Raw genomic sequence first — 16,083 nt, forward strand, 5'->3', positions numbered from 1 at the left:
ACATGTAGTCGCCAATGAAGTGCACTTACATTTTGTTTTGTAATGCAAAATGAAAAAGCGCACATTTTTCAATAATATAAAATGAGCTCGGCCTTGCATAGTTTCGACAGGAAACTACGGAGGTGCTCTTTGTCGGTGTACACATCACGCATATTCTTTCTGCCTACGTACATAATCTATCACGTAATGTACGTTTTGGTGACTTACTGTAACAGTTACTTCTGATTGGGGCAAAGTCAAGTTCTCCAAAAAGAACCAATCACGGCATCGCTTGCTCGGTGAAGGCTGAGTCAACATGGCGGCTCTCTGAGTTTAGCAGGAAGAGGCTATGTGTAAATAAACACCCTGGAGGCAGTAGGCATCATCTCTACACATTTGTCATTCCGTGATTCATGAAATACTGTACAGCAGACAGAAAATGTCAAACGACGGCAACAAAAAACAATTCTGGAAAAGAAACACTGCTAAGGTCCCTGGAAGGTATGTGCTATGTTTAGCCAGCTAACTGGGCAGTAGCAGTAGCTTCAGTATATTAGCTAACTAACTAGCCAGTTTGCTAAGCCAGTAAATTAGTTTGTTAGCTAGATAGCCTACATTAATCTCAACGTCAACAGTACATTCATTCGTTGAAAATGAACTTGTCACAGTTAATCAGAGCCATACATTATTTACCGTGTCGGTCAATGGCCTTACTGTATGAGCTAGCTAGATCCATTACTGGCTCGATGGCTAGCTAAATAGCCCATTAACTCTGGCGAACATGCAGGCATCTCAAGATAGCTAACTGTGTACTGTAGTTGAGATTGACAGCGCGTAACCGATCAGTGTAACATTAGCTAACGTCAGTTGTCATTACTTTGGATTGTCACTTTCATTCTGTTGTCAGATTCGCATAGCTTGTTACAGCTTGTGTCTATTAAGAAGCTAGCTTCATTGAGACGTGTTACCTGCGAGATCGCGAATCGCTAGTTTACTAGAAGCTTCAAGTTCAGGTGCATTTTTACTAGCTAGCTAACTTAAGTTAACTGTATATCCATGGTAATTATAGCTAACGTTAGTTGCAATAAGCAGCACTCATTGCTCAGCTAACGTTAAACAGCTAGCTAGCATTTCGAGCTACATGGCTACGATGTAGAATGGCAGCTCATTTCAGCTTGATTGTATTTGTAACTAGTTATAATTTCTATATCGTGTATATTGTGGACACAAATTTAGTTGTAAAAGGTGACGAGAGTTAGGGCTGCGTTCAGGCTACTTTCATAGAGGCTACCGTAGATCTCAACCAATCAGCTGAACTTGGACTGTTTTGGTGCCACATCTGCACGGAATTCCTGGCCTGAACACAGCAGCTGTTGTCACCGGGTCTCAGAGGCTGTGCTGTAACGATAAACGTGGACGTTAGGGTGCAGTTTTACACAGGTCTTGCGCAAATTCTGATATAATGAAGCAATATTTTTGCGCTGTGTGATAACTCGAAAAGGCCAAGCAACTCACGAAACATTATTAGGTCCCTGGAAAACGGTGTTTGTGTAAATTTACCTGACTGTTTTGCAGTTGCTTTCAGAATGAAAACTGGAATTACATGCATGCGTGTATGTTTACATATTTGACAAATACGTTTATCAAGGTAACCTGCATAGCATTAATACATTACTGTGAATAATGCAAATGGTGAAAATGAATAAAATTATGCCAATAGCATGCAAGCACGTGAACAAAAAAGTAAACATATTCAGGTGTGCAATTTCAAATCAAATTAACCCAGGTAATAAATAAGTGACACAACTACTTTTTCTTTCTTCTCCTCCCAGCATACAACATGTGTATGGAGCTCAGCACCCACCGTTTGACCCCCTCCTCCATGCCAAGTATGTTTAATTAGAGAGAGAGAGAGAGAGAGAGAGAGATAATGTATTTATGTATGTGAGAGAGAGGGAGTGAAAGTTGTGATAAATGGTGTAAATGTGTTTTTTTCCTGTTATCTTCATGCCATGGTCAATCAGAAACATGATACATGTGCATGCACTCCTTCAAGGATGTTGCCCGTCATGCATTAGAGGAGGATTTAGAGCAGTGGTTCCCAACCTTTTTTGGCTCGTGACCCCATTTTGACATGACATAAATTTCTGGCGACCCCAGAGACTTTTTTTTTCTAGAATTAGTTCTTGATCATGTTTGTTATACTGTGTTGCAAATACAGAGTAGCCAGATTAGTGCACAAAGTGAAATTTTATTTTCCCTGATCAGGAAATACATGTACAGTTAGGTAAGCTACAAGGCTTGATAATTTTTTTTTTTTTTAAATCAATTACGACACATTTCAGGCAAACGTGGGGTCGCAACCCCGAGGTTGAAAAACACTGATTTAGAGCATAGAGTGGAGTCAGAGGAAGACCTTTCATATACAGCTTTGACTGCAATCTGCAACTGCCTGATCAACCAGTGGGGGTTGCTAGATAGCGATGAACACAGAACTATCCGACTGAACCATCTCAGTCCCTGGCCAACACAAAATGGTTGTCGCCCTATGGACCTACTGGACACAGTAGGCACCGGCACAATTTCCCACATACCTAGCAACCGGATAACCATTCTTTCCTTCCCTTTCATGGAGTGATTTGCACCTTGGATTCATTCTAGTTTGCATAAATCAGGACAGAGTGTAGTTTTGATTGCATATTATGTATCATTATGCAACCCCACAAGGAATGACCTAATGCTTGAGCTAGAATGAACAACTGAGCGATCACTGATCTGGTGACTCATTCATAATTCATGGATAACTAAGCTTATTACCTGTCTGTGTCTTTTTGCACACTCAGTTAAAAATATAAAAAGATTAATGCTGATTTTGTTGAATTCCCTTTTTGGAAAAGAGCCCTCTTTTATGAGGATTAAGAGCTGACATAGGTCATAGTTTCTGCTGGTGATTAATAAGGCGATTTAATAAGTTTGGTTGCTGTCGATGAGGCGGTACCAAGTCCTTTCAACTAAACTTCGCTTGGAGTGATCATTATGCGTGATGATGCCACACCGCAGAAATGTTGAATGCACACCCAACACCACAGTAGACTGCTCTAGCCATTTTCAGTATGTGGAAGCATGGTGGCACGGATGGTGCAGTGGGTAGCACTGCCGCCTCACAGCAAGGAGGTCCTGGGTTCGAATCCCCGTCGGCCGGGGCCTCTCTGTGCGGAGTTTGCATGTTCTCCCCGTGTTTGCGTGGGTTTCCTCCGGGTACTCCGGTTTCCTCCCACAGTCCAAAGACATGCATGTTAGGCCGTTTGGAGAGTCTAAATTGCCCGTAGGTATGAGTGTGTGAGTGAATGGTGTGTGTGCCCTGCGATGGACTGGCGACCTGTCCAGGGTGTATTCCTGCCTTTCGCCCAATGTATGCTGGGATAGGCTCCAGCCCCCCTGCGACCCTGTTCAGGATAAGCGGGTTCAGATAATGGATGGATGGATGGATGGATGTGGAAGCATGTCATTCTATCATCAGCCTACATAAGACACGTCACTATTTAGTAAAGTTATATTTAATATCTTGTGACTCACAAAACCGCTTTTGATTTTAAATATACATATATTGCTAAAATTTGCCACTCACAAAGTAGTCCCCACTTTGACGCAGGGAACTCTAAACACTTTAGACATCAGTGAGTGTAATTGCTTGTTCTGAAGTATTCTTATTGAGATATTTATTTATTTATTTTGGTATATGCTATGTCTTTTACGATACACATGATTTTACAATTTTATTCATATAAAACAAACATTATCAAAACATCAAAGAGTTGCATGGAGCATTAGACTTTATAGAGTTTATGTACAGTACTGCCAAGTTGCTACCTGTGATCACTCTCTTTTTCAGAGTAATATATGTAAACCTTTTTTCACATATTATTATGGTAATGGTGGTTATGAAAGGATTATGGAACAAAAAAGAAAAGGAAAGTAAAACATAATTGCTTTCCAGTCTCCTGGAGTACAGCAGTGCACAGAAGACCTGTGGGGAAAAAAGCTGAATTTCATTTGCTTTATTTTTTACTTTAAGATCTATCTTTCATTTACCAAGCAAAAAGAAATTATTCTCTAATTGACTTTTTTCATAATTAACTTCACTCGTATCTTCAAAAGAAAGAAAAAGTATTTTCAAATACTGGGAGTTGTATCCTTAGACCTTGTGGAATGTTTTAAAATGTATTTCCAGTGCTAAACTAATTAAAATAAATTTTCATTATGACAACAATTTGTTTACAATCTTTTTGAAGGATTATCATATTTGAAAAAAGAAGAAACGATACCAATTTAACCTGTAATGTGCATCATTTTGGCTGGAGTACATTATAAATATCCAACCATTTTTCTTGCCTTGACTCTGTCTTTCATAACTTGTAGATAGTGTTACATAATATGTATAATATGCATATTCATTGGCAGCCCTTATGAAGTTATGTCCGCTGTTTTCTGCGTCTCAGCCTAATGAAAGCAGGAAACAAGCCGCATTCGCTGACGCCGGGGAAGCCAAAGAAAGCCACCACCTTCCAGGAGTTCGAGAGCATCACCAGCGACGCCTGGGACGTGGGCGATGACGACGACGAACTCCTCGCCACGGCCGCCCAGAACCTCAACATCGAGGTCGTCATGGAGACGGCCAACAAGGTGATCGAGAACCACAGCAAGCTGCAGGAGCAGCAGCAGAAGCAGCCGGAGGCCGGGCTCGAGAAGGACGAGGAAGAGGAGGAGCAGGAGGAGGAGGAAGGGGAGGAGCCTGCCCCGGAGCTGACGTTCAGCTCGGAGCCCCGCCCACCCTTCGCCGAAAGCCGGATGGTGAAATCTCTGAGCGAGGCCCACATCGAGTCTTCGAAAGGTCAGAGACGGTCTCCAAAAATCTTCTGTCTCTCTGTCAGTGCAGGGAAATGCAGTTACTGTAGTGCTCCATAGGATTGTTTTCTTTCCCACTCAGAAATAGAGAAAGAGAAGAGAAGCACCATTTGTATGAGAAAGTACAACGTGCTATCGCCTCGTTGATAAGACGGAATCTCGACACGTAGGCATCCAGCCATCGCTCAACATGCTGAGGCTTGGGCCTATCTCTCAGGAGGAGATTGCTCTGTGATAGGTGTCTCACTGTTTTATGCATTGCCTGGTGCAGCCGTGTCTTCATCCAAGTAATATGTCCATGTTTGTGTTTACCAAAATCGCCAAGAGACAGGGAAATGAAATCGATCTGCCCAAACACTAATAGCCTGCTTTCCATCAAGGTATATCAGCACAGAGCTTTGACAACTGCTTCAGCCCTGTATATGTCTACTGTACTTCAAACAGCATGGAGGCTATTTACCACTGGGCAGGTTGCTTAAGATACAAACCTTCTCTCAAAGAGGCTACGTTTGGTGTGCCTATGTATGCCAGGCCATTGTTCTCATGTTTGTTTGGAATGATGAAATTATTCAGACTTTGTGAAGCCAGCCTGATTTACGGTAGAATTTTGTCTGTCCCATGTTAAGTCTATGGACAATTCATCATCAGTTTGAGAATTTCATAAAAATTGTCTCTTTAAAAAAGTCTAATTAAAAATGAATTAAGTCTATAGCCTTGGAAATATAAAAAGCATGCATGTCTCAAAATGACCTACAATGAGAGGTATTGTATTGGGATCCGTTCAACTTTATGCTCTCATTTTAATGTTATCCACAACATAGTAATGGCCTTATGTAACTATATCATAGTCAGTATTTGGCAACCCCAATGGCCATTGTAGTCCACCTATGAAATGGCTTTGAGATATTGTGTTTCAAAAATCGCTATTTTATATTGGTGAGCTGACCAGTGCAAAGTGCCCTGTGAGTCCTGTGTAATTAACACTTAAGGTGTGTTCATTGCACGGGGGAAGCACAATTCTAGTGCACAGCTCTTTTTCGCTGACTAAATTGCTGGTTGGGAAGGCTGTGTATATTGACTGTAAAGGGCCTTTTTTTTTTTTTTTTTTCTTTCTTTTTTCCCCCCAAAACCATTTCAGTGCTTTTTCTGGTTCCTCTGGTGTTCCGGCGTCCCTGCCTTTAATATGGAGGGGCACCAGGACACAGAAGATAATGGCAGATGGCAAGGCTTTCATTACAGCGCCTCAAATTGCTCCCGGTAATGGGCTGAGCCGTATGGGCAGCGGCGTTCAAATGCCAGACTATTTCCTCTGTGGCGGGAGCTGGAGCGCTCCGTAATTGCGCGCTGCAGAGTTCAGGGGAACAGAAATATCCGCGGTGCTTTTTGTCGAGGCTTAATTCTCTCCTGCTCTTCTTCTTCTTCTTCTTTGTGTGTGTGTTCCTCCGCGTTCTGCACGCGCTCAGACGGGGCAGCCGAGCGGGTGGCCCTGCAGCGGCAGCAGTCCCTCCCCCACCGGCCCCTCATCCCGCTGGTGGCCCGAATGGCCGACCAGAACACGTCCGGGGCGCTCGTCATGACCGAGAGGGAGGCGTCACGCCTGGACAAGTTCCGGCAGGTTCTAGCCGGGCCCAACACCGACCTCGGTAAGCCTGCCTCGCCATCACACCGTCACGCCATCCGAAATGACTTCCGCTCTATCTAAGTCATGTTTGTGGTACCAGACAAAATGGCAGTGGGCATCTGCCAATGCCATCTGTGCCTGCAGTAGGCCAAAGCTGGCATTATCTTCATCTATAAACTGTGGAACACGTTTAGAGGAAATGGTATTATGCCATTGGGTAGTCAGGCCAGGATTCCTCCTGTCCTAAGCTTTGGCCAGAGAAAATGTGGCACCTATCTTGTCTGAGGATCCTTGAGAAGCATTTCTAGTGTTGTCATCAAAGCTTTCTAATTTCCTGAAACTGAGTATTGAGAAGGCCAGCTTCTTAAAACCCAAAGTCTACTCACCTGCAGTTTACCTCGGGAAGATTTTGCCTGGATCTATACATTTGCCTCCATTTAGTTACTTATTACATTTAATTCCGAGCACCAATTATACAGGCATATTCATTGATTGTGAGGTACCATAATAATTCTTTTAGCAAACTGCTCTTTGTGCCCTCTAATTGTTGACTCAAGCATGATACTTATGCGTATTTTTGAAACCCTCAAGTCAGCATTTATGCCTCTTTTCCCTTTGAGATTTTGAGGTGTCTAAATAGCATCCCGTTCTATCACCACTGTGCTACTTTCAATGTCCCTGCTCTTGGAGCACTGTAGCAGAAGTAGCACATTTATCAGTTACTGTGATAATTTTACTCTCGGCTGACCAGCCAATAGTGGCTAGCAAGTGCAGGTTAGAGAACATGCATATCTCTGGCTCTGGACAACTGGTCACCCAGGGGAACTTGGTAGATTATATGGAGGAACTGCTGCCGGAGTTACTTGAGGAACTCTGGTTGAATTAAACCCACCATACCCTGGCAGGATGAGGCTTGTGGTGCTCCGTGGTGGCTAACTCCAGCTCGTTGTTGGTTAATGATACAGGCCTGGCTCTAACCTGCCAGCACAGGGCCTAGAATGCTCACAGTGAGCGTCTTTACCACCTGAGCCCCTCAGGAACCCTGAACGGTCTGATTTATAAGCAGCTAAGTGCAGGCATCGTCACCGCTGAGAGCTTATTCAAACACGATCATTCACATGCGTCCTCCCCCTGGAGACTGTAGACCTGGTTTGGCCTGGAACTGTCTGGAACAAATCATGCCTCAGCCCCCTCCACTCACCTGATTGGCCGTTTTGTCTGTGACGCCCATTTGTCCCGCCTCCATGTGTGAGAAAAGTTCTGAGTGTGGTGCTTCTTTGTGAGAACCCTCTTCTGCGGCACCTGTCAGTCAGCCTCTCGCTTCCTCAGGATAACAAGGCAGAAACGGTCTTGAGTCCCGGTGTCTTACCCCTCGCTCGCATTGTTATCGCTTCGAAGGTTGCCTGTGGCCCCTCCCCGCAGTTCCTTTGTCCCCAGTGCCAAGGTGGAAGGAGGTCAGGAAGTAAAAGCGCTGCCCGGTGTTTCTTCATCTCAGCCAGCTGATTTCACTGATTAGTTCTACCTCCTGGCTGAGGAATTAGGGCTAATTAGCAAATCCAGGTGATTGGAGCAAAATACGTTGATTTTCCACCTCTGTGTCCACCTTCCACACATTCTGCAAACCCTCCGAAGTGTTCTCCCTTAGAGTATGCTCCCGGCTCCACCTGGGCGGGCTGTTCCGGCCACAGCCGCGTTAAGCACCGGCGAGTGAGCGCAGGGTGTTGGATCCCACAGGATCCGGGCGGTTCGGCCGGGAACGTCTCCTCTCCTCCTGTCCCTGTTCAGCCACATGGATTAAGCAGTCCCAGGGCTGGGGCTGGAACGCTTTAACTGCGCGTGGAGCTTCACCCTCACGTCTCGCCCTTAACAGGGCTGTGAATGATGGTGTTTTAAAGACCCTGTGCACTTCTTTCCCTGCATTTAAAGTGCTCATCGAGGCTCGACATGATTAAGATGCTCCTTTCTCATTTTTAAACCTCAAAATATTTGTACGTCTTTTCCCCTCAATTTGGAAATGCACAGTCGTGTGTGGTGTGGGTGTGTGTGTGTTTGCAGGCGTGTTTGTGTGTGTGTTCGTGTGTGCTTATGTATGCGTATTGCTGCAGCCTCTGCCATTGATACAGGAGAGCGCAGTCAGTCCCATAGAGAGACAGAGGAAGACTGAAGTCGGTGGACGTGCAGTCGTAGGACCAGCCAGCCAGTCAGTGAGTGTGCTCCCAGCAGCCGGAGCCTGCCCTCCTCTGGGAGGCGTCAGGGCCAATCGGGTGTCACCCTCCTGGCTTGTAGTTTATTTGCTTACATCGCTAGTTAGCCTGCGCTCCTATTGGAGGCCAGCTGCTGTTGGGGACGGTTGCCTCTCGGTGTTTGTCATGCAGGCAGCCCAAGCACACCTCTTTCTAAAATTAGGCTACTGGTATTGTAACTGTCACTGGCCTGTGTAGCCAAGGTTTTCACACTCCTGCAAGCTTTTAAATTGCTTGCACATTATTATACAATTCTGGCAGAAAGTGTATTTAAAGTATATTATTTGCTTAGGGGGAATGTATTTTTACATACTGGTAGCATCATTATGAAGCAGCATTGAGCTCTCCATCTTATCCGTTTGTTGTTGTGGGTATATATTCATAACTTACTTGCTTGGGGTCTGCTCTAAAGCACATCAATGCTGCTCCTCTATCATTTTTAAAATAAGCAGTTAATTGATAGTGTCTTGTTTAAGTCTAATATCTCCGGTATTGTCTTGGGTGCTACCACACCAGGAGTGCCGGTAAGGTGGGTAGTTACCACACGTTAAACTACACTGCTATGGGACATTGAAGAACTGCTGCCCTGTTACCACGTTGATGTATTTTGGCTGTTAATATGTATTTATCCTGTTATTGAAAGAGACTCGTGTTAGACACTTGGCCTCTAATGAACGTTTTACAGTGATAATAAAAATAAGCTTATAATGTTGTCACCTTTTGTTTTATTAGTTTTTTTTATGTATAATATGGCCAATTATGCTTAAATTATGATTTTGATTGTAGAGGCTCTTGAAAAAATGTTAAGGGATATTAACAATATGTTTCTTTTCTGTACAGTGAATGGAATTTGTAGTAAAATATGGGGCAGTGAACAGATTGAAATTCATTTTACAGATCTATTCTAACCAGACAATTTTCCTACGCCTATTTAACAGGGGGAAACAAAAATCAATTAGCAGTCGTCAAAAGCAATACGACCCACAATTGCAATGTTTGACACGGATTGCCTTTGTTCCTGTTGTTTATTGTTAATCCTAAGAAGCGGAAAAAGGAAAATCTTATCTTAATTTCAGCTCTGTGAAGAAATGTTCTTCAGCTGGTTCTACTGACGCCAGGCTCAGGGACAGCAGTTGGAAACGAGCTGTTTGGCTAACTCTGGCACGCGTACAGTAATGCTGATTAATGTGCACTGTCCCTGTAAAAGATACAAACTGAGGAATAAAGTGCATTAAGCGGATGATGAGAGCGCTCCTACGTGACGGTCTTGCAGCTGCCGTTCTGTGTAAAGGCGAACAGCTTCATTTAGTGTTTGTGACACAGCTCGGTCTCCTGTCTCGTGCTTTGAAGGCCGATGCAGAAAGTTGTGGCCAGCTGCGGCTGGAGGTAAACGGCACACAAACCCGGCTCATCTCCATTACCCATACAAGAGCGGAGCTGTGCAGCCGCTGCGGTGGCTTTCTGAGAGTCGCCACGGTGACACGTGTCGGCGTCGTGCGGCTCTGCCAGTCTGTCGGAGATGAGATTGGCAGCAGGCGCAGGATCCGTTCCGCGGGCGCAGATGTTCAGGGGACGCGGGGATTCCACATCACTCTTTCCTGTTCCATGTATTTTTATTTTGTTTTATTTTAACTCGCGTCCGTTGAGTTTGCGCTAATCCGGTAGGCCGTGCTCCAGCCGTAGACCGCCCTCTGCAGTCGTGTCGACCTTAAGGTTTGACCGTGTTCTGACCATAAAGCAGAACATGACCCTCTAAAGACGATGCAGCAGAGCAGGTTTACCTTGCTACTCACACACAGCGTGTTTATATAGTTTGTAGAGAAGTTGCGAAAAACATCCATCTATTAGCAGTTCTGCAGGCAAAAACAGGTTAATGAGGCCAGTGGAGAAGGGCCAGACTGGTCAAAGCTGACAGGAATGTGACACTAATGCAAATAACCACATATTACAACAGCGGTATGCAGAGGAGCATCTTTGAACACACAACGCGTCAAACCAATTTAAGTGGATAGGCTACAGCAGCAGAAGACCAATAAGTCTAATAAACAAGTCGAATAAATACGTAATAATGTTATATATCAGTGTATATTATTTCCGCTGTTCCTTTCTCCTCTGGAGGAGCTAAGCACTGTGGGTCTCCCACCACACATTGTCACTGGCTGTGGTGTATCTCCAGAACGAGTGGGATGAGGGGGTTGACTATCAGCTGGTCATTTTAAGGCTCATCTCCACCACAGAATCAGGCGAGCAGCGCACGTACCACGCCTCTCAGTGAAGCGTGGCCAAAGTCCTCTTATTAAAGCGGCCGTGGATGAGTACTGCAGTCCAGCCAGGGCACCTGGTGCCACCCAGACTTTACACCCTAACTCTGGCCCGTTTTTACAGCTCGCTGTATATATCCGCTGTGGAAATGCTGTGCTTGCGTGATCTGATTGAAATTGAGTTGTTATGTCACAGAGAGTGCATTCCTGTTTCCTTTTCACGCTACTGGATAAAAGCATATATGCTAATAAGCGGCAAAAACATTGCCGGGTAATCTGTTTCAGTTTTGTACTGTCCTGGCGGAAAGTAAACAACACTCAAATTCTTGGAAAATGCAAATTTATGTCTTTCCTCCTTTGTTTATCCCCAATACTCAGACACCCCTTATGTTGACTATTTGATATGATTATAGAAAACAAGTTTGATAACAATGCATTTCCAGTAGTTTGAGAACTATGCGTCACAAAGTTGGAAAACACAATCAGAATTTGTGCACTTTTTGGAAATAATAAGCAATGTCCATGAAATTACTGCTTATTTCAGAATTTATTTACACAAATTATTCATGACTGAATAGAAATGCAGCTGAGAAGCAAGTGCAGCCTATTACAAAACACTAAAGAAAGAGAGTTGCTGTTCTGTTTCTATGTGCTGCTGTGTGTGGCGTGGATTCAGAGTTTCAGTCATCTTGGAATGTCAACCCCCCCCCTCCCAAGAAGAGTGGACAGTCTGTTCCCTTTTTTATTTATTTATTTATTTATTTATTTTTTTTGCTGCTTGCTTTAGTTTTTTTTTTCGATTTTTGCTTTATTCGCACGGAGACAGCAGAGAGGGTAACAGACTCTATAACAAACCAAACCAAAATGTCGTTTTATAGAGCATTTCACCAACAATTTTCACAACACGTTAAACATAAATATCTGGCCTAAACCCCCACCAGAGAAAGCCTACGGCAGCAGTGGCCCAAAAAAACTCATACGGGAGGGGTCAGAGGTCAGAAGATGCGGTAGCGGGGGACTGGACCCCCGGGGGACACGGAGATTTGGTCATATGTCTTATCCGGCTGGAGAGTCTGCCGCCCTACCGACTGCCCCACGCCTCTCTTTCCTGCCGCCTTTTCTCACTGCGTTTATTGTAATCATTATAATTAAGTATTAATTCTAAAGACCATCTGTATTAATCATTGTGCTCGTTAAGGTTAAGTCATTAAGACTCATCCTTAATTTGGTTAACCATTTAATCACTGACACCCTCGGCATTAAAGTTTAATGACATAATGAGCCAGTGAATTTCGCTATATCCATGAAGAGTTGGTCAAGTTGCATTGAGATAAGTCAGAATTTTGTCTTTTTCCTGGTTTTATGACATTCACTGGGAACATGATGGTTTGCTTCTGAGTGAAGGCGTCTGGTGGCTTATATGTATGATGTGCAGATAATAGTGTGGTCCTTTATAGGGTTGTGTAACGGTCTTGTTTGAGTGAGGTACAGAAGGTTGCGCAATGGTCTTGTTTGAGTGGTATGTAGATGATTGTGTAATGTTCTGCATACCACTCAGAGGATTGTGTAATGGTCTTATTTGAGTAGTGTACAGAGGATTGTGTAATGGTCTTGTTTGAGTGGTGTGCAGAGGACTGTGTTTGATCACCTCCCTGTAGGTGGTGGTCCCGGTGAACTCTAGAGACCTGACTGCACTCCCATGTTTCCTGTTGAGTTATGGAGCCATCAGGAATGAGGGGGGGGATTGGCATTAATTCCAAAAACTGTCAGCTCGCATTACAACAGTGCAGCCATCACGGCCCCTCTAAATTTAGTTGTCAACGCTTTATTAAATATACAAACTGACTAGCTGGATGTGGTGTGCCAGGATAAAATATGAACTTAATTACATGTACATAATTAAGCAAGGCTGAGAGGGCAGGGTGGAGATAAATCTGCCTTTTGTGGGGGAGAGGGGAGGTCCACATCCCTCATTTCTACCGCAGGACCACCAACCACACCAGAACAACAACTCCCATAGCGCTGCGTACATGCTGAGGGAACGCTTTCCTTCATCTGGTCATGACACTGCCCTCTAGTGTGCGGATTCTCCTCCCGGGTGGCCTTGAAAATGAATAATTTTGTTCTTTTGAAGTGACGGAACGGTGCCAGGTTTGTGGACGTCCGTTGGTATTATCGAAACCACATGTGAAGATTTTACTGTGCAGCTGGGGCACTGTGGATCTACTGTCCTGTAAAAAACAAAATGGCCGACAGTTGCCATGTCCCAAGCTGGTGATCAACAGCTGTGTTCCAAACACACCTGTTCATGATAAAAACAGTGTTGCTGATTAGATGTCCACCAATTATGTCCATAACTGCACTTGATAAAAGTTCAGGAGTTAAGAAGAGTGGATCAGAAGAACAGGTCTGATGATGATTTTAGAAAACCTGTAATGGGTTTTAGGCAGTAATATGAATGCTATGCTCCCTTCGTACTTGCATCATTGAACGCTTAAATGCTTGTGAAAGAATTTATTGAGCCAGAAATATTGGGGGAGGCACTGAGGACTCTAATAATGATAGGTAGGGATTCACAGATGGATTTGAGATTTGCATAGCTGTATGCGAGGTGTCGTAGACAGGTCAGAGGATAAATGAGTGACTTGCGTTTTGCTGTTCAGCGTAGAGGCATGTTCGAGCATGCACACATGTAGTCATGTACAGTTACACCTACACAGAAGCACAGTATGTCTATAAAGTGTGTTGAGTCATTACGGAGAGCCATGTTTCTCCTCTCAATGGCAGTAGTTCTCCATTGTGTGGAAAAAGGACTGTGTGCTGCTTGGGTATGCGTTGCTTTGGAGGCCTTGAGATAAGAAATGTGTCATTCCAAAATTTGGGAAAAGGCAAAATTTGGCCTATTGGATTCAGTATTTCTTGGAAGCTTTTTTCCTGTCGACAGTAGGCAGCAGTTTTCACTGTATTGGGGTTTCACCTGCTCTTGGATTGGGTCTGGGGTAGGTCCCCTCAGCTTGACGGATGAGCTGAATTTGGAGATGACAGCTATGCTCTCGCGGCTGTGGAGTCAGCACGTGGTCCGGTTGCCATGGTGCCTGGGCAACGCTGTAACATCTATCCTAGCAACAGCTGCCTGTCACTCAGGCTTCCGAGCTGGTATGGAAACACGCGTGCGGGATCCGCTCAATATTGCACTGTGTCATGGTGTCACGGTGTCATGGTGATGTGTCATTGTGTGGTGGCGCTGTGTTGTAGCGCTGTGTCACTGCACTGTGTCGTGGGGCTCCGCCTCTTTTCCGGAAGAGACGCCCGTCCGGGTGTGGCCACGAGGCTCGACAGACAGACAGACAGACAGACAGACAGACAGACAGACAGCTTTCGCACGGCAGGTAATTGCCGGTGTGGTGTAATTCAGAGGGGCGAAATGCAAAATCGAAATTACAGTTATTTCACCCACAGTAAAAATAATGCTCAGGCACTTCTTTTCTTCTTCAGAGACATGCAGAGATGTTGTTAAATGTATCCTTTGTCCTGAGGTAACTCCCTGCTTTCAGTCAGGCTGACACAGATCACAGATTCTGACGGGAAACATGCAAATTCCTTTCATTTGTGCCTTTTCATTTTGGCTGATTCTAGTGTTTTCCATGCCAGAAAGATATGAAATACCTTTGGAAATGAGTTCAGGCTCCCAAGGTCAGATTTTATTTTTCACTTTGTGAAGGTTAAAATAATGAATTTCACTCGGCGCTGTAAGTATTCCTTCATGGTGGTCATTCTCTGGTTGCTAGGGTGACCCTCCTTTCCCCAATCTAGTGCAAGGCGCCTGCTTGCTATTCCCATATTGGCTCGCTCATTCTGTTGCTTGATATAATATGAAAATTCAGTTTACTGTATTGGTAAGACAAAGATACATTTGAGCTTCCAAACAACACAGCTACGAAATGGAACAGTTCTCTACCTCTTTCTTTCTCATTCTAACTCTCCATCTCTCCCCTCTCATTCACTCCTCCTCTCAGTTCAGGCCAGACATTCTTATTTTTATTAGCTTGAACATTTTAAAGTATTGCCAAAGTAATAACAGGGTAAAGCCCCTATTGCACTTGGAAAAAAACCCCCCCGCAATAACAATAACTATAAACGTAATGATACAGTTGAGTATACCAGCGAACGTTTTATCATTCAACAAATATGTCACCGAACTCCCATCTGCACACTGAGAGAACAGCACTCGGAGGAGAGAGGGCTAGGACACACTCTGGCTAACCAGCCCATGTTTATCGTAGCGTCTAATGGGCCACGCATCGTCTGAATTCCGCACTGCTGCCTACACGTCTGACCTTTTATTAAGCCGCACAGCCAGTTCTGCGGCCCATTAAATCAAACATTTTCTGCCTCTTTCACTGCCTAAAATAACGGGATTACAGTTTAAATTTCACACTGCTGCGCCTGGTCGCGAATATTCATCATTGCAGTAGATATTATTATTATTATTATTTTGAAAGCGACCCCAATGATATACATTGTTATCTTTTGATATATGCTTATTGATATTGTTCTGGCGTGACCACAGTCTTTTGGACTGGAGCTATTTTTTTTACAAATGTGTTATAGTTATCATTATGGTTTCTGCTAAGTGTGACCAAGGCTTATTTCTTTCTTACTATAGTATTTCAAGGATGATTAATCTTAATATTTTTCTTCTTCTTCTTACCTCTATTTATTATAGTAGTCATCTTTCTTGTTCTCATTCCTTTTGTCTTTCTGTTAAATCAAGCTTTCTTGGCATGCCGACAAAAAGGGTCGTGTTGGCAAAGCATTTCATGCACAATATGTCAATTCAACTTGCCTGAATGCAAATATTCTGGATTTTAATGTAACAGTTAAATTTAACATTTAACAATTTCTCTTTCTCTGTGTCTCAGTCTCTCTCTCCCCCCTCCCTCTCTCTCACTCATACACACTCAGTGTGTCCCTCTATCTTTCTGTCTCTCTCCCCCTCCCTCTCTCACACACTCAGTATGTCTCTCTCTCCCCCCTCCCTCTCTCTCACTCATACACACTCAGTGTGTCCCTC

At 44.1% G+C, this 16,083-nt stretch overlaps 1 protein-coding gene across 2 annotated transcripts in view; it reads left to right on the plus strand.

The window, feature by feature from the left end:
- Window positions 1-289: 289 nt before the first annotated feature.
- tbc1d22a (TBC1 domain family, member 22a) overlaps window positions 290-16,083 on the plus strand; it is a 156,478-nt gene continuing 140,684 nt past the window's right edge. For both annotated transcript variants that reach the window (XM_061251433.1, XM_061251432.1), the window contains exons 1-4: window positions 290-480; window positions 1,812-1,868; window positions 4,479-4,870; window positions 6,348-6,527. In XM_061251433.1, coding sequence (XP_061107417.1) covers window positions 419-480; window positions 1,812-1,868; window positions 4,479-4,870; window positions 6,348-6,527 — 691 coding nt within the window. In that variant the 5' untranslated portion in view covers window positions 290-418. The remainder of the gene's footprint in view (window positions 481-1,811; window positions 1,869-4,478; window positions 4,871-6,347; window positions 6,528-16,083) is intronic.

This window comes from Conger conger, chromosome 8 (assembly GCF_963514075.1).
Source record: "Conger conger chromosome 8, fConCon1.1, whole genome shotgun sequence".
NCBI lineage: Eukaryota > Metazoa > Chordata > Actinopteri > Anguilliformes > Congridae > Conger > Conger conger.